At 45.9% G+C, this 23,362-nt stretch overlaps 4 protein-coding genes across 4 annotated transcripts; 1 reads left to right on the forward strand and 3 right to left on the reverse strand.

The window, feature by feature from the left end:
- The first annotated feature begins 409 nt into the window (after window positions 1–409).
- Window positions 410–2,416, forward strand: F5Y00DRAFT_92246 (dynein light intermediate chain-domain-containing protein). The gene is made up of 6 exons (XM_048014342.1): window positions 410–670; window positions 728–883; window positions 936–1,318; window positions 1,370–1,463; window positions 1,517–2,133; window positions 2,187–2,416. Exons 1-6 carry the CDS (start codon window positions 511–513, stop codon window positions 2,343–2,345), a joined length of 1,569 nt encoding a protein of 522 aa, XP_047864061.1. The 5' UTR covers window positions 410–510; the 3' UTR covers window positions 2,346–2,416.
- Window positions 2,417–3,350: 934 nt separating this feature from the next.
- On the reverse strand, window positions 3,351–6,646 carry F5Y00DRAFT_239091 (uncharacterized protein). Its single transcript, XM_048008042.1, has 2 exons — window positions 5,879–6,646; window positions 3,351–5,825 (listed from the first exon to the last, which is right to left on the reverse strand). The coding sequence occupies exons 1-2, from the start codon at window positions 6,156–6,158 to the stop codon at window positions 3,655–3,657; spliced, it is 2,451 nt and encodes an 816-aa protein (XP_047864062.1). The 5' UTR covers window positions 6,159–6,646; the 3' UTR covers window positions 3,351–3,654.
- A 475-nt stretch (window positions 6,647–7,121) lies between these two features.
- On the reverse strand, window positions 7,122–9,105 carry F5Y00DRAFT_262766 (uncharacterized protein; the record flags this gene model as incomplete). Its single annotated transcript, XM_048011435.1, has 3 exons — window positions 7,122–8,726; window positions 8,857–8,974; window positions 9,026–9,105. The coding sequence occupies 3 exons, from the start codon at window positions 9,103–9,105 to the stop codon at window positions 7,122–7,124; spliced, it is 1,803 nt and encodes a 600-aa protein (XP_047864063.1).
- Window positions 9,106–15,806: 6,701 nt separating this feature from the next.
- Window positions 15,807–17,007, reverse strand: F5Y00DRAFT_253512 (uncharacterized protein; the record flags this gene model as incomplete). The annotated part of the gene is made up of 3 exons (XM_048010058.1): window positions 15,807–16,557; window positions 16,609–16,706; window positions 16,762–17,007. The coding sequence occupies 3 exons, from the start codon at window positions 17,005–17,007 to the stop codon at window positions 15,807–15,809; spliced, it is 1,095 nt and encodes a 364-aa protein (XP_047864064.1).
- Window positions 17,008–23,362: the final 6,355 nt, after the last annotated feature.

Consider the following 23,362-nt stretch of genomic DNA (forward strand, 5'->3'; position numbering starts at 1 on the left):
CCTACCTGTTAGCTGCTTCTGTGAAACCCCTGGACCTAACGAAACCCTGTATTGTACAATAGGTACCTACTGGGGAAAAGGTCGGACCGTTGAGGCCTGAAGGTCCACTAAAATATGTCAGTGATCTAGGCCGGTGTTAACCAAATGCATACACTAGAGCTTCAAGGGGAATAAAAGTGACATGTAGTAGCTACCTGTTACATGTTTTTTATGTTAAATCTAAAGTATCTCACTTTGGAGGTTATTCGTTCATTGTTCAAGGACCCCCACCCTTTAATCTCTCCCAAGTGTCTCATTTCGTTAAATAGAAAAGAAAAGGGAATAAAAGTCTTGGTGACATTTCAAGCCAGCAATCGCCATTTTCCCCAACGCGGTTCGCTTAGATTTCGACCTTAAGACGCGTTTTAAGGGTCTAATAGTGATCGCAACCTCAACCCCATTACGTTAGGGGCAGCCCCAGGCGCAACATAGGTCTCCCCCAATGCTATCACCAATCGACCGAAATCAAACATGACGGCCAATTCGAACCGGTTCTCCACGTATACGAGTACCTCAGTCGGTACCGGTTCGGAGGGAAAGAAGGATGACCAAAAAAGGGACATGTGGAGCTCTATGCTCGACTCTGTCGCCAGCGGCAAGAGGTTACCTGAGAAAAACATGTTGGTTCTCGGTATGAACGAGTTTCTCTAAATCGTTAGCCATAGGGGGGCGACTAACAAGATCTCAGGGGGTTCCGTAGATTCGCAACGAGACTTCCTTGAAGCCCTATCGAGTAACGACGGCCGAAAAGGGATAGATCGGAATAGTCAAAAGATCCCTCCAATAGCCAATAGTTTCGCCCTTGGATATACATATTACAATGTCTTAGACGCAGATCAAGAGGGTCAGTTTGTCGAGATCCGCGTAGTCAAGTTTTATGCGCTGACCGAAACCAGACTTTCTAGCACGCATATCCGTTTACCTCCTTACTAGCCCATCTCCCTCCTTTACTGAGCTTATCAAACCGCTTTTGACTCCGCAATCGATTGCAAATACATTAATAGTAATACTGCTCGACTGGTCCCAACCTTGGCTATGGATGCGACAACTTCGAGAGTGGTTGCTGCTATTGCGAACCGTCATAAGGTCCCTAAGTCTTGAGTGCAAGGAGACGATGGAGGAGGTAATGATCAGCTGGAGAGACCGCGGGCGAACAGGTGGATCCGTGAACCTAGATGGCACCGGCGCGGTTGCGGCAGAAGGGGACGTCGCGCTACCGCTCGGGCCAGGAGAGTGGGAAGACGCTTTAGGCTTACCACTCTGCGTTGTATGCCAGAATGTGAGTTACTCCGGTCCAATTTGCAGGTATGGCGCTAACAGATACTATTAGTCTGAAAGAATAGACTATTTGGAAAAGACACAGGCGTGGAAAGAGGAGAAATTCGATCTCGTGCTTCAATATCTAAGAACGGTGTTGTTAAGACGTATGTCCACGGTACAAATTTTTATCCTTGCAGTCTAACTAATCTGCAACCAGACGGTGCTTCTCTTATTTACACGACGCCATCAATGGCATCGCCGCTACAAAGCCTTATTCACGCCAGTCTTGGAATTCACTCATTACTAAAGCGCGGCTCCTTAAAAGCCAATGTCATTGACCGGGACAAGATTGTAGTGCCCCCTAACTGGGACTCTTGGGGCAAAATTCGAGTATTGCGAGATGGTTTCGACGTGGAGACAGTTAGCGAAGGTTGGTCAATAGACCTTGACCAACCTTTCCCCACGACAAAGACAAACGATGCCGACCACCAGGTAGGTGGTGGCACAAGCGAAACGGGCGAGCCCGAAGGATCTTCCGTCGCCCTCTACGAAGAGCAAGTCCAAGACACAAGTCTGGATGCCTTGCAGTTAGCTCAAGGAAACCAAGATACGAGCAAATTGGAAGTGCCCTCAGTCGACACGCAAGCCTTCCTTGCCAGTCAGATAGAGCGACTTGATCAACATAAGAAGATAGACGAGAAGGCTGGTAAAGTTAACAACAACACATTCGCGCGAGAAACCCCAGATGAGATGATCAGTGATCATATTGGACCGGTGCAGTTTAATATGGGTGGTATTCAAGTGGACGCGGACGATATGGTACAGCGGCTTAAGGTAAGTTTCCATTCGTATCTCGAGACTATTGATTATCACTAACCCATCAACAGGACCGCCAAGCCTATGGACAATCCCCTGAACCCCGGCTAGACGAAGAGTCTCGGGTTGAGGAAGGGGGAACACAAGTAGATACAGATACGTTAGCCAAGTTCTTCGGCAATCTAATGAATAGAAAGCCAACAGCTGGCGGTAGTGTAGGCAAGACGTGATGGGAGCAGTGACGACGCTACAGGTGCAACACGATGAAGATTCATGACAGAGTTGCATGTAGCTAGCCGTGACGAGATTATTCGTTCAATATGAATGACTCGAACATGGAGGTCACAAGGAGTAATCCCGACGCATCGCGCTCAATCCAACGAGCAACGCATCGTGGCTCCTAACGGGTTTACGCGGAACTCCCCTCCCTTCTCATTTGTACAGCCCTGTGTAAAAACAAGGGGGTCGTGTTGGTATCTGGGAGTGGCAGGAGGATGAGGATAAGGAGGGGGGAAAGCGCAGTAGAGCAAGGGATCATCGGGGCAGGATTCTTTTCTTTTTTTGGTGAAAGATAAAGAGGAGACTCGCATCAGCACTTGGAGTTATCGGCTGTCCGTCTAGTTATCTGAAAACATCATCCCGTCTTTCCGCCCGGGAGAGCGCAAACAAAACCCCGCATCTACGGTTCGATGCCGTAGAATAAGAATAGATACCCCTTAAACAATACGAAGAGAACAGAAAATACGTAAAAAAAAAAAACTACTACCTCTACTTTACCCGTGGTGCTTACAGTTGGTGCCTACTTGGGTAGGTACTTGATACTTAATCCAACCTCATTTACATTTAAACACTTCGATTGCTATAACTCCTCCACCTACTCGGAGGAGGTTGCTCGAAATTGTGCACACGCATAGCCATTCAAGCTAAAAACTGCCTCGGTTAGGTACCTAGGTACCTAGATAATTATCAACAGGACAAGAACTCGATAAGTCGTTTCTGGCCTGATGGAATAGTAGTTAGGCATCAATAGAAGAAAGAGTAAAATGGCAAGAAACAAAACAGCACACGCCAACAAGCCTTTCTACACTTTACCCACCTTTTTTTTGTCGAAACATTGAGTACCTAGACACCTAAAGACCAGGTAAACCAGGCCAAAATGACCCAAATTCCCAACCCTCCTTTTCATACCACATATACGTGTCACGACAATATAAAAAACGCGACGCAACAGACACTTAGACTAACGTTCATCGCATGCAAAATTTCAAGACTACCGTCATCGCCCCCCGCCTCCCTAGACTTCATACATATATGCAACCAACCAATTAATCGCCAAGCAATGCAGATAATAATATAACATACACGTGAACCTATCCCCGTAAATCTTGTACCGTAGACGCCCCCCCTAGTATCTACCTCGATCCATGCTCCCACCCAGGACGAAAAGGAGAAACCCTCGTTTCATGCATCTCTAGATACGTTTTCCACTAATACTTATTCGATACCTTGTTCGTGAAAACCCCCCCAGGCGTGGGGTACTTACTCGTGGGCTGGGTCGAACAGGAGTAGGTCATTGGGACCTAATTTACGATACGTGCCATCCGGAGACCTATCGTACACGCCTTGTTCTCGTGGGAAGTTCGAGGCTCGGGGGTCTCGTTTGTTAAGCCAGGAATTTGGGTTTCCTGGGGCATGATAGCGAAGCGTGAATAAAGACGCGCGGGGCGCCTTATAGAATGCCCTTAATTTCTCGGGCATAGGCTTGTTCCCAACTACGAGCCACTGCCGACCGCCTAGTTTCCAGGGGATGATACCGCACAGCAAGCCAGGGAATAGGTTCGGGTGTTCCAACATCTCGACACCAAAGGCGTTGACGGTTTCCTTTGCCAGATAGGTATAATGCTCGTCGCCTAGGAGTCCACCCAGTCTGAACAGATTCGAAACGGACACTGCGTTGACAGACGGCTGTGAGGTATCCATAGCGTCCTTTATGCGGAGCAGCGTGTACGGCGCACCCAAAGCCGTGGAGTAGAAAGCCCCGCATCTAGCGTTTGCCATCGTCGGTACTGGTGTAGGATTGTCGTAGAAAATCTTGATCTGAAGCTGCTGTAACTCATCAGCCCATTCAAGCCACGATTCGTCTGCCGTAGCTTCGTAGAGTTCGATAAGTCCCTCGATCAATAAAGCATAGTCCTCTGCAAACCCCTCAATATACGCTCGGCCGGCAGAATATACTCTATAGAGGACTTTCTTGTTGCTATCCCAGAGCACGGTTTTGATGAACCGAGCTGCATTCTTAGCTGCTTGTAAATACTTTTGCCCCTGTCTTGATACATCAGCCTCGGTGCTAATTAAAGCTGAAGCTGTTCGCGTTAGGGCAGCAATCGCCATGCCATTGTACGCTGTGACAATTTTCGTGTCAACCTCTGGATGAACTCGTTCTCTCTGCCGATGAGAGCGCAACTTCGCCTTAGCAGCTTGTATTCGCTGCTTTACCTCTCCTTCCGAGATCCCGAGCTGCTTACTTAGCCTCGTAGAGTTCTTAACGATATGGAGGACATTTTGATTGAGGAACTCGTCGTGAGGATCGTATTCGCGGTCGACGTTGCCATGCTCCTGGACGTTCCAGTACGCCGCCGCAATCGCGCTATCTTGTTCATCACCAACAATAGCGTCAAACTCCTTCCTAGTCCACAAGTAGTAGGCTCCATTCTGCATGACTTTATCTCCCTTTCGGTTGTACGAATCCGCTGCCTCGCTGGTGAAAAATCCACCATTTGGTGACAGCATTCTATCACTGACAATGTAATCGGCAACCTCAGTCACCATATCAGCAAATTCGCCGTATTTAGTGCCTCCAGACAAAAGCCAAGCATCTAAGAAGAGGCCGAGGAGTAGGGCATTGTCTATCAGCATCTTTTCGAAGGCCGGTAATGACCAGTCCCTAGTAATAGAATGACGATGGAAACCGCCCCCTATATGATCATGCACTGCGCCGTTTGCAATCCTTCGAAGGGTATGCAAGCCCATACCACTAATGTATTTACAGTCGTTTGGCCCGACTACATCCTGGACGACCTTCGGGAATCGGGTAGCTCTCAGAAGTAGAGAGAGCTTTGCTGGGGTTAAGAACTTATCCTCGAGGCCGAAGCCACCGAACATGGGGTCAAAAGTCTTTGTGATCCGCTCGTATGCCTCTTCGATTTGGTCCAAGTCGACCTCACCATAAACTTCGCGGGGATGATCAGAACATGAAGTAGCTGTTTCTACTTGAGTAGAAGAGGTAGGCGGCAAAAAATCATTCCCTGAGTGGTTCAGGGTACCCTCCGCCGAGAGATGACTCAACTCAACCATCATCTTTTTTGCCTCTTCGCGAACACGAGGCTCTTCGTCCAACCACGAAGCTAGGACCTTCTTAATAACGATAAGCCAGTCGAGGGGCTTTTCAACCCCGTCATTTTCCGCCTCCACGTCGTCCTGGACACCAGGCGCGGCCCAATAAGTGCCGCTGAAGACGGGTTCCAGCTCTGGAGTAAGGAAGACATTTAGTGGCCAACCTCCGCTTCCACTGAGAGACTGATTATAGCTCATGTATATGTTGTCGATATCGGGTCGTTCCTCACGATCGATTAGAATGGGCACGAAACTCTCGTTGAGTAGAGACGCGACTTTGGGATTAGAAAAAGACTCTTGCCTCGTAATATGGCAGTCTGGGAGCAAATCAGTATTGTCTAGCTCTAATACCAACTGTATATCAACATACAATGGGACGCGAGGAAGCCGATACTAAGGAATATCAATTTGTTCTCTTTCTTTGCTCGGCTAATCGCATCATCGTCTAGGAGTTGCCAGGCAACCAGACTATCGGCGTGCGCTCGTACGTAGGGACTCTTGCTATCTCGGACGCGGTTTCTGAGTGGCTTGAACCCGGTAGGTATTGGTTGACCTCCTCCGGACGAGATAGCTGTGTTACTTGAGTTGTTCTCGGAAGCTGACAGCTTAGTTCCAGCCTTCTCGGGCTGTTGGAGCTGTGCTGACATCATCTTGACCTAAGTTGACTAACAGAATCACTTAAGAGCTTGTAGAGAGCTTGTAGGTTGAATCTTTGGTGGGAAGTGGGAAGTGGGAAGAAGAAGAAGGATGGGATGTAAGAAGTTGCTAGTAGTAAGGTTGAAGGTTGCCAGTAGTCAAGTTGACCGCAGTTGACCGCAGTTGACCAATATTCCTCTGCATCTGCCTTGCAGGCCATACACCGGATTCACCAGCTCTTGAGAGCCTACATTACCTGTAAATTGCTTGCAATAGTAAGGCTCCTTGAGGGGTTGATCAGCCTAGTGGCAGTTCTAGTGTCAATCTTAGCGGTTCTCACGAAGCGCAATCTAACCGGAAGTAAATTCTGCGTATGTATGACTCGCAAGAAATACAAGAAGGTTTGAATCTCCAAGATGGAAGAATTCGGAAAACTATAAGAAATGACAGGTAAAGAAAGCTACGGTAGCAGGTGGCAGGGTGGGAAGATGTCCCGAAAAAAAGTCACCCCCACCATAAAATATTGAATTCTTTAGCTGCGCAGCCTAGTGTAGGTAGGTACCTACTGTGTACAATGACTGAATGATAATCTAATCTATACCAAGACGTGGGGTAACTCCAACTTCCATGCTTGCAACAAGCCACACCCGTAGACCCCGAAGCTGCCGAGAAAGCTCCACCAAATATCACATTTACATACACTTCGACTTCTACTTTACATAGAATCATTCTCAACAACCGTCAAAACTAAAAACTGATGATATGAGATAATATAAGATTGTATACCTTCCTTTGGATATATATAATACCTTTATATTCGTTACAACTTACAATAAGGAAACATAATACAAAACTAACTATCTAGGTACTCATCCTTCCAATCTATGCGATACTCTGAATCTAGTGTACAGATTTATTTCCAACCAGATGATACAACCAGATGATACAAGGTCTAGCTTAAAGAATAAGCTACCGCATCAAGAAGCATTAGCCTTCGAGGCTGCGATAGCAAACCCTTGTCCCACCGGCACCGAACTGGCAGCCGTCACATCCATAGCTACCTTATCAATCCACACGTCATTAGACGGCGCGTTTCCCAACGCAAACGAGAAGACGAGCTGGAGCATATGATCAGTAGACGCCGTTGTGTATGGAAACTCTACACGTGTCCAGTTTGTGGCTCCCTTGTCCGCGGCATCCACGCGGTGCGCCACCTCGCCATTAGCAAACAAGTTGACGTACGAGTTCGTGGCACGCCCGCTTCCAAACCGCACCCAGAACGAGACGGCCCACGACATACCCGGTGAGGCCGGCGGCGAGATCAGCGGACTAACTAACCGCAGGTTCGCCCGCAGGTCATCCGTCTGTGAGTTTCGTCGCATATGCACATGAAACGCGCCGCACGACCCGTTCGCTCCGGGGCGCGCTAATGAGTAGCTCGTCGACATGACGTCTACCATGTCGATACTCCACGGAGACAGGCCCTGCTCGAAGTCGCCATTCTCGATCATCTTTGAACTAGATGTGCTGGTACATGACGGGGTTGCGCTGGCTGTTGAAGTTGATGGAGTGCTTGATGTGCGGTTTAGTGATGAACGCGACGAACTGCCGAAGACCGAGGCGGATATGAAATCTTCGGTGACGCTTGGAGCAAAAGTGTGCGTTGTCGAATTGGGGAAGTATAAAGAAGAACTATGACAAGGAGTTGACGAAGTTGGCGTCGTCGTCGGCGTACACGTCGTATCAATCGAAGTTGAGCCATGCGATGAAATCGAGGCACCCGTCACGGATTTATGCGATACCGTCGAGTTGGTACCAACGGAGCCACCGGACGAAGATGTACTAATAGACGACGATACCGATGTCGAGGTTACATCCAACAAGGTTGACGACGCCGTATTAGCATCAGCCGAGGGAGGTAATCCCACCCCCGAAGTACGAGTTGTATTCGTCCAAATAGCCGAGCTGCTACTTGATGTAAGACTCAATGAGGTTGTGGCCGGGTGAGAAATATTTGACGCGAGTGTCGACAACGTTCCGGACGACTGCCCCACGGAAAATTCCGAAAGTGTACTTGACAGTGTGTTAGAGACATTCAAGGAAACGGGAAAGGGGTTATTCGAGGCCGACGCCGTAGAAAGTGAAGCCGTGGTCGTCGAAGTGGAATCGGCAAGCGAAATGGTGAGTCCTGATCCCGGATCGGAAACTGTCGCTTGTGTGCTTAAGGCTGGGGCCTGTGACGACGGGTCGCCCCCAGCACCGCCAGATGCTGTAGATCTCGATGAAGATAGCCCCAGCGAGACCGAAGGCCCAACGTCCGGGACGCTTGATACCATCGAATCAAATACGCTAGAGGGGGACGCACTGCTCAAAAGAATACTACTGGTCGGTACGGCTGGCGTGGCCGGTGTGAGAAAACTAGGTGACGACTGACTATTACTTCCTGAAGCAACAGTGGAAGTAGTGAGCGTCGTCAGAGTTGGTACAATGGTACTAGAAAACGCCGTAACAGGTTGAAAAGAAGGACAAACGGCGCCACATTGACAAGCCGAAATGTAGGCTCGCTTGTTGGTATTACCACACTGTAGTATCTGAGGTCAGTGATTGCTTGTCTCAGGGGACTTATAAGAGGTCTCAAATAGATGGTTCACGCGCCCCGTCTACGACAAAGCAGCAATAAGGGGCAACGGGGTTGCGCGATGTTATACATACTGCGGCCGTTGCTTGTGGCGGATAATCCGTTGCGCCATAGTGCCCGACGGTTGAGCAATAGTTCAGAGCTTCTGCAAGAGCAAGCGGAGAATCGCATGGGAAAAGCGCATTATAACAACTGCCGGACAATTAGTATTCCTCCAGGACTACTTCGATGCCAGATACATACTCATCGTGTTTACAGCCGGACTGTGCGCGGACGGCAAGTATGAACAGACATAAGATCCAGCTAGCTAACTGGTTTGGCATGATGGCGAACATCTTTGGTAGGTAAAGAACGGAGTCGGTAGGTATACGAAGTAAGTGTATGAACAGCACGTCTAAGATATAATGAAGGACTTATTTGTACACGATAGCAATAAAACTTTGTCTGCTACGAGAGATCGATTCATCTTATATTTCCATCATAAAAGCTTCCTCCAGATGTATCACTGAATCATCCATCGCGGTATAGGAACACAAGGTCTTCGATCAATGAATTATCAGACAGACCAGTACGACCCTCAGCCTCACTTCCCAGCTCCGTCTGCTCCCCCAAACCCAGGCTCGCGATATACACGCGACGCACTCTGCACGACCGTTTACGCCAGCCGCGACCCAAAACAGGACCGCGGTCCAAGACACCACACCCCAGGTGGGTGGGTGCCGCCGAAGCAGCAAAGCGCTTTGTGCTCGTCTCACGACGGCGGTGTGTTTAGTTTACGGCAGACTTAGTCAGGACGTCTTGTTATTTTTCTCGCGAGATGAACCTGTCTCAGCGAACCTGGCGGAAATCTAGATCCTGGAGGCCGCGGGCCCGAGACACAGACACGTTTACGGGATTTTTGCCTGCTGGAGAGATTTCGCGATGTAGAGGCGCGTATTAAAATGTCTCGAAGGGTGGTGGGAGGGACGGTGGGAGAGCTCAGGAGGGGGAGGGGGTTAGTTCGTGGAGGGCGGAGATCGAAATTAAACTCGTTGGTGGTGGTAGGTATCGGCTGATGGAGGCGAGTTTGACTTGGGTACCTACCTATGCCATGTCGTTGGTTCGGGGAGGCCTCGCGTTGTTATGGATATGGAGGGAGGGGGCTGCTGGATATCTGCTGAGATACTGTCGCCTGTGTTGGTTAGGTATTACGGACGCAGTAGTTAGATGGTGAATTTAGCCATGGTGAGTCTCGAGATGGGTGAAGCCGTGCGATAGCGTACGAGTCGTGATGGATCTGGTTTGGTTGCTTCACATGTTCTTTCCAACCAGATCTTCACTCGTATCATTTATCGGCGGAACTATGTTCATGTTCTAAACTAGCATACGTACCTAGGTAGGTAGGTAGGTATATATCTGTGCTCGCCCTCGAGACACTTCCTAACCTGTCATTAATGTGATGTCGCCGATTTAATGTACTTATCCCTATACGGCACCTAATGTATGGGCTACATATGTCGAAGTATTAGAAAATATATATACTTGAATGACACTTCCCATCTCCTAAGATATTTAAAGAACTCCAGTCCTTACCTATATTCCAGACAGTTCTTCTTATATGGATTACCTACCTAAGCTGCTCGTTCATATTGCAATATCCCCATAACTAACGGGATAAGTATTACGTTTGGACCTGGGTAGAATAACCCGATGTTTATATAAGCGTCATCAAAGAGCCATGGCAGTGCTTTGTACTAGCAACCCAGAGCTACATATGTATAAAGTTGTATGCCGTTGTAGTTTTTTTACCCCTAGGTTCATCAGATCCTCCCCAGGGCATCCATCGCCTTAGATCATATCATAAATCTCGCAATACACCCCGTGACGATCCTATATTTTCCTTCGCTACTACCTCATAAGTTTCGCTCTACAAGCAATTCCCCAAGTCATACGCATCTTACTACCATAGAATGCCTATGTAGGTTAGGTAGGTAGACTTCGGATATAAGCCAGGGTATATATCGCCGATTTCGTGTAACCTACACATCCCGCGTCGACAAGGCTCTCGCGCGCGGGACGTCCAATCTTACTTGTCAGCCGGAGATATGGTATTATCACCGGCCCTATCTAGGTACAGTCAGGCTGGCTAGGTAGGTTAGCTATATCAACAGGGCGGCGGCTTAGTCTGATCGATCAATACCTAGATCGTCCGTTCCTCTCCATTGGACTACTAACGAAAACCCGCCCTGGCAGCGGAATTCCTACATGGCAGGTTCGCCTTGTACGACGTCGAAAGTCCGACCGCCGTCGGGAGCAAGGTATGTATGTACCTATGTATAAGAGTATATGCTCCGACGAGGTCTGCCTTGGGCACCAGGGGTGCGGTAGAGGTGATCCCAGAGCCATGTCGTTGGAACTGGCTAGGTAGTTGCGGGTGACGTGTGTGGAGATAGGCTGGGTTTAAGTCCTGGTGAAGGAGGTAGGTAGTAGTTAGTTTTACGATGCTTACCTACCTGCCTAGGTACCTAACATATTTGTCTACTCGTGTGAAGTTAAGTCGGTGTGAGGGGGACGTGATCGTTTCTGTATGTAGTAGCAGCAGGACCTAGGAGAGAAAGATCGGCGTTAAGGTGTTTTGATAGGTACCTGGTTAGTTATACATACGGGATAACTTAGCAAACTTGCTAGTTAGTTTGTCTCGTCATCATTTGGAATCCGCGGGTTAGAATGATGGTGAAGCTTAGTAGTACCTATATAGGTGATGTGAATTCCGTTAGCGACACGAGACGGGGTTGAACGGGTTTAATTATTCATGATTAATAACATTTCTGGTCGATATACTAATAGGATACTAAGCCGGGCATTATAAGCATTAGTCGTCTCTTAGCTAATAAAGTCTCGAACATCTTTTAAGAAATAAAGTATCCCAATTCGGCCAGGTCCGTAAGTTAGTCGGAACTATGTATGTATAGTTATGCCTAGGTATATATACAGGTATTGTACCGCTTTGCTAACTTATGGCGAGTTATATTCCCGTCACATTTCCGAGCTTCATTATACCTAGGTACCTAGGTATTCTGCGGACCTCCCTCTTTAGTCACCTTACCCACAAGCAGGCCGAACTCTCGGTCCAAATAGGTAGGGGTGGGGCGGGCAATCATCGAAACTCTACTATTACCTATAAGACGTGATAGTGTATGTATGTAAGTCAAAACTCCGTGGTGGGGGAAGCTCCGTAGCATAGTGTATATGTGATTAGTAAAACCGCGATTATACTGAATCAGGATATACTAAACTCATCCGCACCGGCTCCGCAAAGTGGCGCGTGAGAGAAATCCCGCCCCCCGGCTCTGGGCTCTGATGAATCATCAGACGAGATATACATATGTATCGATCTCACTAGCTCGAGCGGTAGTTTGCTACGGGAACGAGACTATTTGTCTTATCAGGAAGCGTTATACTGCAGTAGTACCTAACCTAATGATTTCACGATTTGTCATGACATATATAGTGGGGAGAATTTAAAAACGTTAAAGATAGTTTTAACATTTTATTACATCAACTTTAATAAATTATAATTTAGTTAAATTAACGTTTAAAAATAAAATAAAATTTGTAAAATTTATTTTATTCATTTTCGAATAGCTTAAATATTTTTTTATATTTTTACCTATTGAAATGAGGTTAATATTTAATAATGTAATAAAAAGGTTTAAAATTACCCTTTTATGTTTTATACTCCTTTTCTGAATAATTTTATATATAAATAAAATGTTAAAAATTATTATTATATAAAGAATTAAATAAAGTTTATAAATATATACATTTTATAATTATAAAAATTGAATTGGGTAAGTTATAAATATATTTATAAAAGTAAACCTTTTAAAAGTTAAAAATATTACCTTTTCTTATATAAAAGTGATAATCCTTATATTATTACAACTTTTACACCAGTTTTTCGCATGTATAAAATTTTTAAAAAAGATTTAAATCGGTACAATTACTTATTTTATAATAATTTAATAATTTATAAAATTTAAAACCTTGGTTATATATAATTATATTAAGTTATGGCTATTCGAAGTTGGTGAGTTTTGGTGTAAAATGGCAATTTGACGTTTTTTTTTTCACCCCACTGTACAATTTCCATAGCGCTTTGACACTGGCGATACATATGTAAGACTGTGCGGTTTAGTTTAGCCTTACCGGACTATTCTTAATTACGCTTCAAGCAGTTAGTATCTGGTGCATACACTACATATCGCCGTGGAGTTACGTCCGTGGTATAGGTAATTGGTAATCACGTCCGTTATGCATGTTGTTTCTGGGTGACATTCATGGCCGATCGACGCAAGGGTTTTGATAGGAATCGTAAGCGCGGGCATAAACCTCGCGCATAACATGGGAAAGCGAGAGTAGCGAAGGTGTGCTGCTTCATAAGAGCCAATCGTGTATGTAAAATTCGTATAATTCGTATAATTAGGTAACGAATATAAACTTGCGTATGATCTATTACATAGGTGAATATTGGGTGAACAGGATCGAGCTAAACCTACTATATCGTAGGTGGGATTAAACGTGCAGATATTGTTTTAATTTTTTTTTATGTTTTATGCATGTCTAGATCCGTAGATAAGATCCTCTTCATCCTTTTTCTCGGGGATTGATAAAGAATTATGATGATCATCGGGGCCGAGATGAGCCTTACCCGTCCGAGATTACTATGATTCTTTTTTGGTTTCAAGCACACACAGACGCAGACACAGACACACATACACCATGACGGCCATGCTTATTAGTGTACCTAGTCCCAGATAATTACACCCATTGGTATCATTATGAATCATCTTTATCCATTGGTCGCAAGTACATATCTTCAGCTAGGAATCAGGCACCGTCCTTACTAGTCGCCGCTGGGCAACTTGGCGCCGTGCACAGGTATGCAAGTACGTAAGACTTGGAAGCTTTTGGGCAGCAGTCTAGAATACATAACGTGGGAACTGAAGCCAATCCAGAAAAAATACCCACCGGGATCGGGCCATTTCTCAATCCCGCTTCCCGCTCGTTTTCGGACCCCGAACCCGACTCGGGTCTGAAGTTGGTGGGGAGGGGATAAGTCGAGATATGTAAAACCCAACAGCAAATTTATGCACCGGAGTGTTTAGTCCTTTTTTTATTTTTTTATTGTTCATCGGTGACCGACTTAATTACATGCATAATTCGTGTCCACGTGGAGGAACTATTGCGTTCCCAGTCTCGTTAGGGAAAGGGAAAAGAAAGATATAGCTAGCTAGCTCTTGGGCCGAAGTTGTATGGATGTAAGTATGTAGGACCAGGTCCAGGATGGATGCTGATGACGAATTAGGTGCTACCGCTGCGATGGTACCGCTGTTATTAGCTGCCGTTTTTTACTTAAGGTATCGGGGGTCGCCCCCAAACAGCACGTAGGTACAGGATATAGGGCGGGCTGTGGGTTATCATTGCTCGAATATCATAGGGTTATCTGGATAATTGGATGTGCGTGGTGTGCAGTACATACCTACATACATACATACCTAACGTATAAGTCGGGTACTGACGCGGAGCCCGTGTGCTCCCGCACCCGGACAGTCAGACAGTTTATTTGCCCAGACGGCCAGGGAAGAGAACTAGCTTAGCAGAATACCTACCTGTTATAAGAAAACGAATACGTAGGAATTTCACTGACCGCCTAATAGGGATGCCGTGTAGGTAGATTATTTCGCGGCATCGTGGCTGAGCCTTCACAAAAGCGCATCCGTAACCACGATTTACCTACATTACATGGTAGTTACTTAAAGGTACATGATGGATTTATTTTACAAGTTCTCCGGGGTATTTATTTTATTTTATTTTATTTGTTGCCTGCCTGCCCAGGATACATAGGAACCAAGAATACCGAGGATTGCTAGTGTAACAGGTTAAACCTGTAGGTAGGCTGCTTACGTAGACTTATTAACTAACTTACTATTACTATGTATTGTACTTTAATAATAGGATTTGGGATTGCTGAGGCGATCAGGGGAATTTTGGGGGTAAGCAACCGAGTGAAATGGGCGGGAACGGCCTTTGTTTCACGCCGAACCGTTGAAAAATCCATACCTAGGCTGAAAATGATATGAAATCATGGGTTCGATATGTATTTCCAGAATCCATACCGCTAAGGGTTGATAAGCAATGGGAAACTTATTAGGTACAATAGTGCAAATTTTTTGACGCTTCACTCATCAATCAACCCCCCCTCCCCCGTCCCTAGTCCCTCAGCATAATTCAGAATGGTTCACGATTGTTGATAACGCGGGGCAAACACGGCGGCCAAGCCCCGACTCGCATTCGCAGATTGGGGGACGAATAATGTAAAGCCAACCTTTTATGAAACAACAATTGGCTTTTTTCCCCTTATCTCCGTGTTTGCGAGATAAATCATCATTAAAAATATACAAATCTGGTCAGGTCACATTTCACAATTGAAAAATAAAAAAGATTGGGCTCATTAGAAAAATCAAAATCAAAATCAAAATCAAAATCAGAATATTAGGCAAGTTTATCATGAACGTGGTCTCATTTGTGTTATTACTCGTTGCCCGCCGCGACCCGAGCCGGCCACAAGAAGCGCCCCTCAGAGGGTATGTATGGTATGTATGTAACATCAAGGAGGGGCATGAAAAAGATGTTAGCTACCTGGTATGGACATAACGCTGGAAATAAACCCGCCAACGCCGTAGATGCATTTCCCTCTACCGCAGTTGTTAGTACAACGATGGCCGAGATGGCTCTCTCTCTCTTTCCCTTCCTCCCTCTCTCTAGCCGCCCGGCTGCGTCTATAGTTTGGAACCCGACCGCTTCTTCCCCAGTCTTTTTCTGTAGTCCAGGGGCTGGGTTGCGCATACACCCTTGCAGTCAACCCGTTGAACGCCGTGCAATCATGTGTAAGTTGTTGAAGAGGATTCCGGAACCCCCCCCTCTTCCCGAGGTGTTGCGAGATATTCCTAAGATACTCCCTGTGTATAAGCCCAAATCCTCATCACGATCGTAATGATTCCATATTGTACCCGGAGTAGATCATCGGATCCCCGACTCCTAACATAACTTCTGGATTCGGACATTGTATCATGTGAGGCTTGATCGTCCCAAATTCGGATTCCACTAGCCCTTGGCTGAGCATCATTTCTGCCATGTCCATATCCATGCCCTGCATGTATTGCGGTGTTAAGTCCATAGAATTCGGTCTGCTCATATTCCACGTCGGGTAAGTTGTAGGAACAGAAGGTGATTGGACAGCGAAAAGACTCCTCGATTCGACATCGGATTGCATCGTCTTTACGTCGACATCGTATGATGTAAAGCTCTGCGGTGACATGGTTTGTAAGTTCTGGTTACCTAATATCGCTTTCCTATAATCTTGCTCGAAGTCCGAATGGTCGAGCTCCGAAGAGCTTGCCCGGTCCGTTCTCGTACAATTCGATTCCGTCTCCGATCGGTGTTCCGTAGCATGTGTCTCCTTTTCCCTTTCTCTTTGCTGCACATCTAATTCGGCTGCCAACTTTGCTAGGCCCGCTTCGTCCTCAGGGAAGACCGAGTGAGGTGGGAGGTCGGCGTCTGCGTTAGGTCGAATGCATCCGAGCTTGGTCGCGATATTGTGGATGACAGGTTGACCCCTATCATTAAGCTCTGGCTCCCCTAAATCCCAAGATTGGCCATTCCTGACCATCGCATACAACTTGTGGACGGTAGCAATTAAAGCGAATTGGGTATTTTCCAAAACCTCGGCGTATCTTGCTTCCTGTTAGCTTCTCGGATCTATAAGCAGGGGCTGGTTGACATACCCTCTGGGTAATTGCTTGTACTCAGTCTTCTTTCGTGTACCTGCTGTGCATACCAAACCATCGTCCTTACACCTCTTACACGGGAACTCTCCGTCACACTGCAGTATCAAGTTAGTGATACTGCAACTTGAGCCGACATATTATAATACTAACCTTGGTCTTTTTCATTCTACATCTTTCACACGCCTTCCAAACTCGCTTATGCCTATTGTCGACGGCATGTGGTGATAGAGGCGGCGGGTGGTCGTGAGTTGGAGAATGTGAGGAATGGCTAGCTGCTCGCTTTCCACCTCGATGTATAGGCTTGACTACCTTATTACTAAGAGTTGCGCTCCTCCTCGATGATATCGAAGGTTTGATATTGTCCTCCACGGGAGGCGTTGGCATCCCACTATCCATTTCGAGAGATCTGATAACGAGGCGACACTTATGTGTGGTACCAGAGCAGCAGGGGCAATATATGTTACGCAGGTAAGTGTGTGTAAGTGGACTGGGGCTCTGATATGTATGCGCAGTGCTGCTACAAGTGGCCAATTATGGAAACCAAACTTAGAATCCAAGCTCAAGACCAGACGAACAAACCAAAACAGTAGAAGAGGGGAAGAGAGGATTAAAAAAGGATCAGGGACTATTCGAGAAATTCGATCGATAAAATGTGTGACTCTTGAACTGGGATTAATAATGCGGCAGAGTGAACCGAGCTTTTTAAGGGCGTGACGATTATGTGATGTTGCGGTTTAGATCCGGTAACTTTATTTTGGGAACCTGGGAACCTGGGAACCCAGCAAGTCTCGAGTGAAAATCGACCAGGGGATAGTTCTTTAAAGTCGGCCGCGCTTTATGTCCGAATGTGCGGGCTAGGCGGGCTGGGCTAGTGACTTGTTGCTGACTGGTCGATTTTGGTAACTGGTAAGTCCTTTGATGGAACCCGGGAGCCCGTTGGATATGTTACGTCCAGTTACGTCGAGTTACGTCCTCAGAATTCCAATAAGCTTGTGTCAAGATGATGCGTACGACCTCTTGGTGGCTTGCTTCCTAGGATCGGAGAGTCGTGATATATTTGTATAGACGTCTTTGTGTTGTCGAGTTCTCTATACTGTGCTGTGCTGAGGCTATGAAGAGTAACAAAGGGCCCAAGTTATGTATAGCGTCATGTATAGGTAGTTATCCTAGAGCTCTACTATTACTACTCGAGTTTGTTAAGCGTTAAGCTCAACGGGATAATGTCGTGATGGGCGAGGGAAAGGGGGGAGTATATATGAATATAGGTAGCACAAGTCGAGTTAGAGCCGAAGGTACTATTTATCTTATTATATGTTAGGTATTCAGCTTTGAATTCCTGTTCACAACAGTAGGAAGCAGGGCTTTCGTAATGCCGCTTGGGCGATGCTCGTTACGATACCATTCCTCCATATCTGCAGGACCAGGTACTAAGTTACTTTAGTATAAGTGACCTGGGTGAAGGATTACATTAGGTAGTGGCAGAAGAAAGTGACAAGCAGATACATGCATCTACATGAGGATCGGAGTCCAAAGTCGCGAAAAGTCACCGGCCATAGGAAAGTGGCTCAAGGCTCAGTAAGCGTACAACGTGAACCGGGCCAATGTTGGTAAAAGTAATCCGTAGGTCGGACTTATGCTACTTAGTTATGCAAGTGTAGCATAAACCCTGCTGCCCTGCTGCCCTCCTGTCCTGGTAGCTTTAGCTTAAACCCTGTCGGCTAGTTTTATGGCAGCTATGACAGTTATGGACAAATCGGGCCAAGAAACTTCCTTCTGATCAACTGATGTTTGCACAAGCTTGCATAGCGGATTGCAACCGCTCCGTCACTAATGCATCTACGGTATTCAACTCCCTAACTCCTTAAGCTTAAGCTTCCTATCGCTCTTTTTGAACTTCTTCGACTAAACCAACCCGCTAACTCCGAGTTACCTCAGCAAAATAAAATCCTAATATACCTAACGTAAGGGATTAAAATCTTGTTCTTTTTTTTTCCCCTTCTCTTGTTTCACCAACGTCATTTGAGATATTATTTTTGTTTCTCCTTTTTTAGGGCACATGTTTTCCCGTGCCAAATTTTAGGGTCTTGGTCCAGATCCCGAACTCCATTATGTAGAATACGGAATACGGCGTACATAAGTGCATTGCCCCATTTTATAAATTCCTCGGTTGGACGTTTATGAGCCACGATAGGTATTCTAGTGTAGAGGGCGGGAGATACTTGGCCCGTTTCTAGCGTAAAGCACTATTTTGTAACTCCAATGTTATTAAACTCCAATGTTAGCTAGGGCTGCTAAGTAATTTTTATAATGTAGCTCGCATTCGTTTATTCCGTACATCTCCTGAGGCTCTGCTAAAACGCGCTAATGGCAAACTGAAAGTGTCATGATTTGATTTATTTGTAGGTACTTTACGAATACACGAATCATCATAATGATGGTATTACGCCTCATCAGGCTTGGCTGCTCAGCCATCGCGGGTTATCAGAGACATTTTTAAGTTTTGCATTTTTCTTTTTTCCATCTGGGATTTAGATACCTTGTATCTGATCTAAATAAGCATCAGACTTTGGCCCTTCTAAGCGACCTCTCACTTGATGCAAGGTAACAAGCGGTAACCCGTACCTTAGGTAGGTTAGATCCTTTGTGGAACACCCTGCGAGGCGCTTCTCGTTTAGCGCATTCCCGAAGGAGAGGACTGGCAGATCCGGAGAAATCCTCTTATGGGTTTTCTGTTTGTCTTATGCAAATTGCCTTTTCAAACCACCACTTTTCATGTCTAGCTTGACTTTACCATGTATGTATACCATGTATGTAACGTGTGGTTACGGGGAAACTTGGCCAACTTCAAGGTTCAACGCCCTTATCGTTCTGTCGTTACGGTGGCTCGAATGATATAATGGAAGCAATGATGATCTCACCATTTGCTTAGCTGGGCTTAATTACAATGGTCGCACATAATATAGTAGGTTAAGTGATACCTACTTTCACACGCAGACAGGTCATGAAAATGCAAAATGGTTCCGCTTTTGGCTAAAAGTGGATGGATTTGGCGAGGAGTAGCGGAGCAAGACGCATCAAAATGCAACCGGTGCAGCATATTTCAGCTTAATTCTAGAAGAGGGAATGCTAGTTGAATATTATTGGTCAATGCAATAGGTGGGTAAAAGGTGGAGAATTAGGTACATAGGATATGATCGCCCCTAGGACCCACAACAAGCTTTGCTAACTGCCTAATACCTGTCCAGTACCATGGGACAATTGGAAATGCCGTGTCGGCTCCGGATGTGATTTATATATACATCGGCCGAATCGGAATGAAGCATTTGGATAGGATATGGTAAAAACCCAGTAACATAGTAAGGTTAGTTCCATATAAGGTAAGTCCACTTTTTGACCATTACCAAATGGAGTATAATGGAGTAATGCACGCGGCATAAATATATAATACTGAAGATAATGTAAGGCGCATCGATGATATAATGATACCTAATGTATACAAGACCCAGACCCAAGAATCCGGTTAAGGAGGGTTTGGTTTCTGATCGGGGTGGCTGGAGTAAAAAGACGATCGATCAGCTCGCACGCCATCAAAGTTAATCAATTATAATCAATCGATCAATCAATCAAAACGTCGCGGTGGGAATTTTATTTTTCTATGGAAACACAAAAAATAAGTAAAAACACCATAAGAATGATCACAAGAACCCGTAATAGCGGATCCGGTTGTTCGGTGCTCGGCCACTACAGTAGCGAGTTCGAGCTTCGCTCTCCGAAGGAAAAAAAACCCCCTTGGTCCGAAAAATGTTACCGCACTAAGGCCCATCAATAGTATTGAACGTTTTACATAGGGCATCCATCAATCGAACAAGACAACTTTCTTTTACATAAACCATGTCACGATGTCACGAGCTTCCTCTTTTACCCGTCCATCGTCCCTTTCAAAAATTGACTCAAATTTGAGGTTCGTTACGGAGTAACAGGGGCAGGCAAAAAGTCCCTCACTTTCTCATCAAATTTCACGATCCGGCAGGTTATTGCATGGTAGGTTAACCCTGCTGCTGCTGCATTATGATCAGATCTCTGCAGCCCTGTGCAAGTCCGTGTCACAAGAAGGGGAGGTTGATTTCGGTCATTGAAAGCAGCAAGGTCTCGCGTGGGCAATCGATGCGATCGTCCGTGTGGAATATAGTCGTTCGCGTGGGAGTCGAGGAAGAAACTTGCAACACAACACTATGAGTAACTATGGTATGTAAGTATGTATAATGTATGTACTTACATATTAACCTAGCTTCACATGCGAAGAGACGCTGATGGAAACGACCCAATTTCCTCTCGGAGGGTCGGCTTTTGCTGTATTAAAGCCGCCCGAGGATATTAATTGGATCGTGAACGGGTATCACAGCATTAGCATTAGCATATCAGCATATTCACCATCTTACCTTACCTAGGTAATTTTCTCCTATGTAGCAATGGGACGTGGGTCAGCCCTAATGGGACAATATTTGAGGCCACTTAGCTCATCAACTTTTCTATTCTCTGATTCTCTACATTAAGGTAGGGGGTACTTGAGAGACTTCGAGATACAAGCGGGAATCCAACTGTGAAATCCGAGCTTTTGTGCAGGCGGAACTTGGTGAATCGACTGTCCGCGCTCCGAATCCCGGTTCTTTTCGAGATCCTTAATACCATTACATATATACACTACAAGCAAGTCATTGAGGCTTTTTTTTATACCATAAATCTAGGTATTCTCACGAGAAGTTTCCAACGGGCATCTTGCCAACACCGTGGTCTACTTGGGCATATGTACTCGTAAGTAGAGTGCATCATTAACTATTTCCGCGTGTTACCAAACAAGTCGTGACGTCTTGCTTTGCCGCAGGTGTAATTTGAAACCCCGTCTTCACAGCCACTTGTTAGCTTTGTTAGTGACGGATATATTTACTTGGCATCCCTAACTTCGCCGTACTACTGACCTCAGTTTCGAGAAGCTTGTATAAAATATTACAACGTAACGAGGCGTTATATCACCAACAGCCGAAACTACACGTAACCAACTGAACCAAGTATTTAGGTATGCATGAACTTAACACGTAATCTTCCGAAATCATTAAGCTAAGCCTGTCTTTTCATAATCTAAGGGAGAAGAAGAGCTTCTAGCCCTACGTGTACCCACTGCCCCTGAACCAACTCAAACGAAGAACGTTACCATTTCCACCACATCCTTTAGTTCAGAAAGAAAGTCGATATTTTAGTTAGACACTTATTATGGCCCCGCCACGTGGGAAATACCGGCGGCTCTGCTTCTTATTACCTACTAACCTAGTAGTGTAGGAGGTACATTAGGTAGCTAACTCGCGCAAGAAAAAAAAACTACTTCAAACCCACCGGGGCCCGTCTCGCACCGAAGCTTCACGAAGCCTTCTCTCAATAGCCGAGCTAGCGGAAGCTGAAAATGAGTAAGGCGGCAAACAGGGCTAGACTTGGCTAAAGATCTACCTACCTAGGTACCTAGATAGTCAAGCTGTCTATCTCTCGAAAGAGAAAAAAAAAAAAAAAGTTTGACAGCTCCGATGGAGCTTCGTTCCCGATAGCGTGGGTTGAGTGAATTTTACATACATAACATCGCCGAGTTTTCTCCTTGTGACCTCCGGGACCCGCAGCTTTTTTTTTTTTTTTTCGATTCGAATCGGCCGGAGATTTTATTATTATTATTATTGTTCTTCTTCTTCTAACCCTTGCGAGCCCGTGATCCGTGGACCGGGTTTTCCAAGATTGCTTTGCTGCGTTGCCGATACCGCGGGGGTCAAGTTTCGCCGGTGACCTTGGGTATCTAAAATATCTCATTCCTTTTGGCCGCCTGCTCGCTCATCCTCGGCTTTCTACTTTTTATTTTATTTTTAACCATTGACTCGCCCCGAAGCCGTTTCTTCAGAGCCGGTAAGGGTAAGCCTGCCGTCTTTTTTTTTTTTCCCTAGGTGATGAGAGTATGTTGGAAAATGGAAGATTACCTTACCTTGGGTACTTCCGCCCTCATGATCTATCGGAACGGATAGGCAAGTAAACAAAAGTCCTGCCGCTTCCATCCCGTATGACCTCACGGGGAGATTTATCGAATAGAACACATTACCAAACCTCTCTACCGCGATTGCCAAACGATAGTTCATCTCGCGAACAATTACTACAATCCGGTAACTCCCCGATGCGAAAAAAGAATAAAATAAAATAAAATAATAATTTTCCAAGGTCGAGCCGACCGATTCCACCCGCCTCCCGGCGAAAACGGCCGGAGGAAACAGACTAGCCAAGTCAACCCGCATGAATACCTCCTAATCCCGCTTCAATCATCCCTTGTCCTTAGTAATTACCTACGCCAACGCGGTGTGAATCATACATACATAGTATCGGCCTGACTAATGTGATATCCTGTCCTGCGGCTGCCCCAAATCCCACATCCCACATGGCCGGCCGACTTGCGGAAGCTGTAGATAGATACCCGGAGATACCTCCAAGTACATTTACCATGCACGCGTGAAGACTTCAAGCGTTCTTATAGGTATAGCTTTGACATTGGATCCAGTATACCTTAAATCCGGCAGACACCCTAAAAATGACCCGAGAGCGTGTGCTATGTAGGCTAGGCTAGGTAGTTAAAAGAGCCCCATGACAGCAAGGTAAAACTCTCGCTGGGAAATCGGACATACAAACGGGTATATTCTATGTACGTAGATAGGCATCTACCTACTATGAT

The sequence above is a fragment of the Daldinia vernicosa genome, assembly GCF_022497035.1.
Source record: "Daldinia vernicosa strain CBS 139.73 unplaced genomic scaffold F5Y00scaffold_28, whole genome shotgun sequence".
Classification (NCBI taxonomy): Eukaryota; Fungi; Ascomycota; class Sordariomycetes; order Xylariales; family Hypoxylaceae; genus Daldinia; species Daldinia vernicosa.

Excerpts from the sequence above, each read along its gene's own strand:
- F5Y00DRAFT_92246 (XM_048014342.1), top strand. The coding sequence starts at position 511 with ATGACGGCCAATTCGAACCGGTTCTCCACGTATACGAGTACCTCAGTC. Across the intron at positions 671-727 it reads GAAAAACATGTTGGTTCTCG|GGGGTTCCGTAGATTCGCAA; the intron begins GTATGAACGAGT and ends ACAAGATCTCAG. Across the intron at positions 1,319-1,369 it reads TCTGCGTTGTATGCCAGAAT|TCTGAAAGAATAGACTATTT; the intron begins GTGAGTTACTCC and ends AGATACTATTAG.
- F5Y00DRAFT_239091 (XM_048008042.1), bottom strand. The coding sequence starts at position 6,158 with ATGATGTCAGCACAGCTCCAACAGCCCGAGAAGGCTGGAACTAAGCTG. Across the intron at positions 5,826-5,878 it reads CGGCTTCCTCGCGTCCCATT|ACTGCCATATTACGAGGCAA; the intron begins GTATGTTGATAT and ends ATTTGCTCCCAG.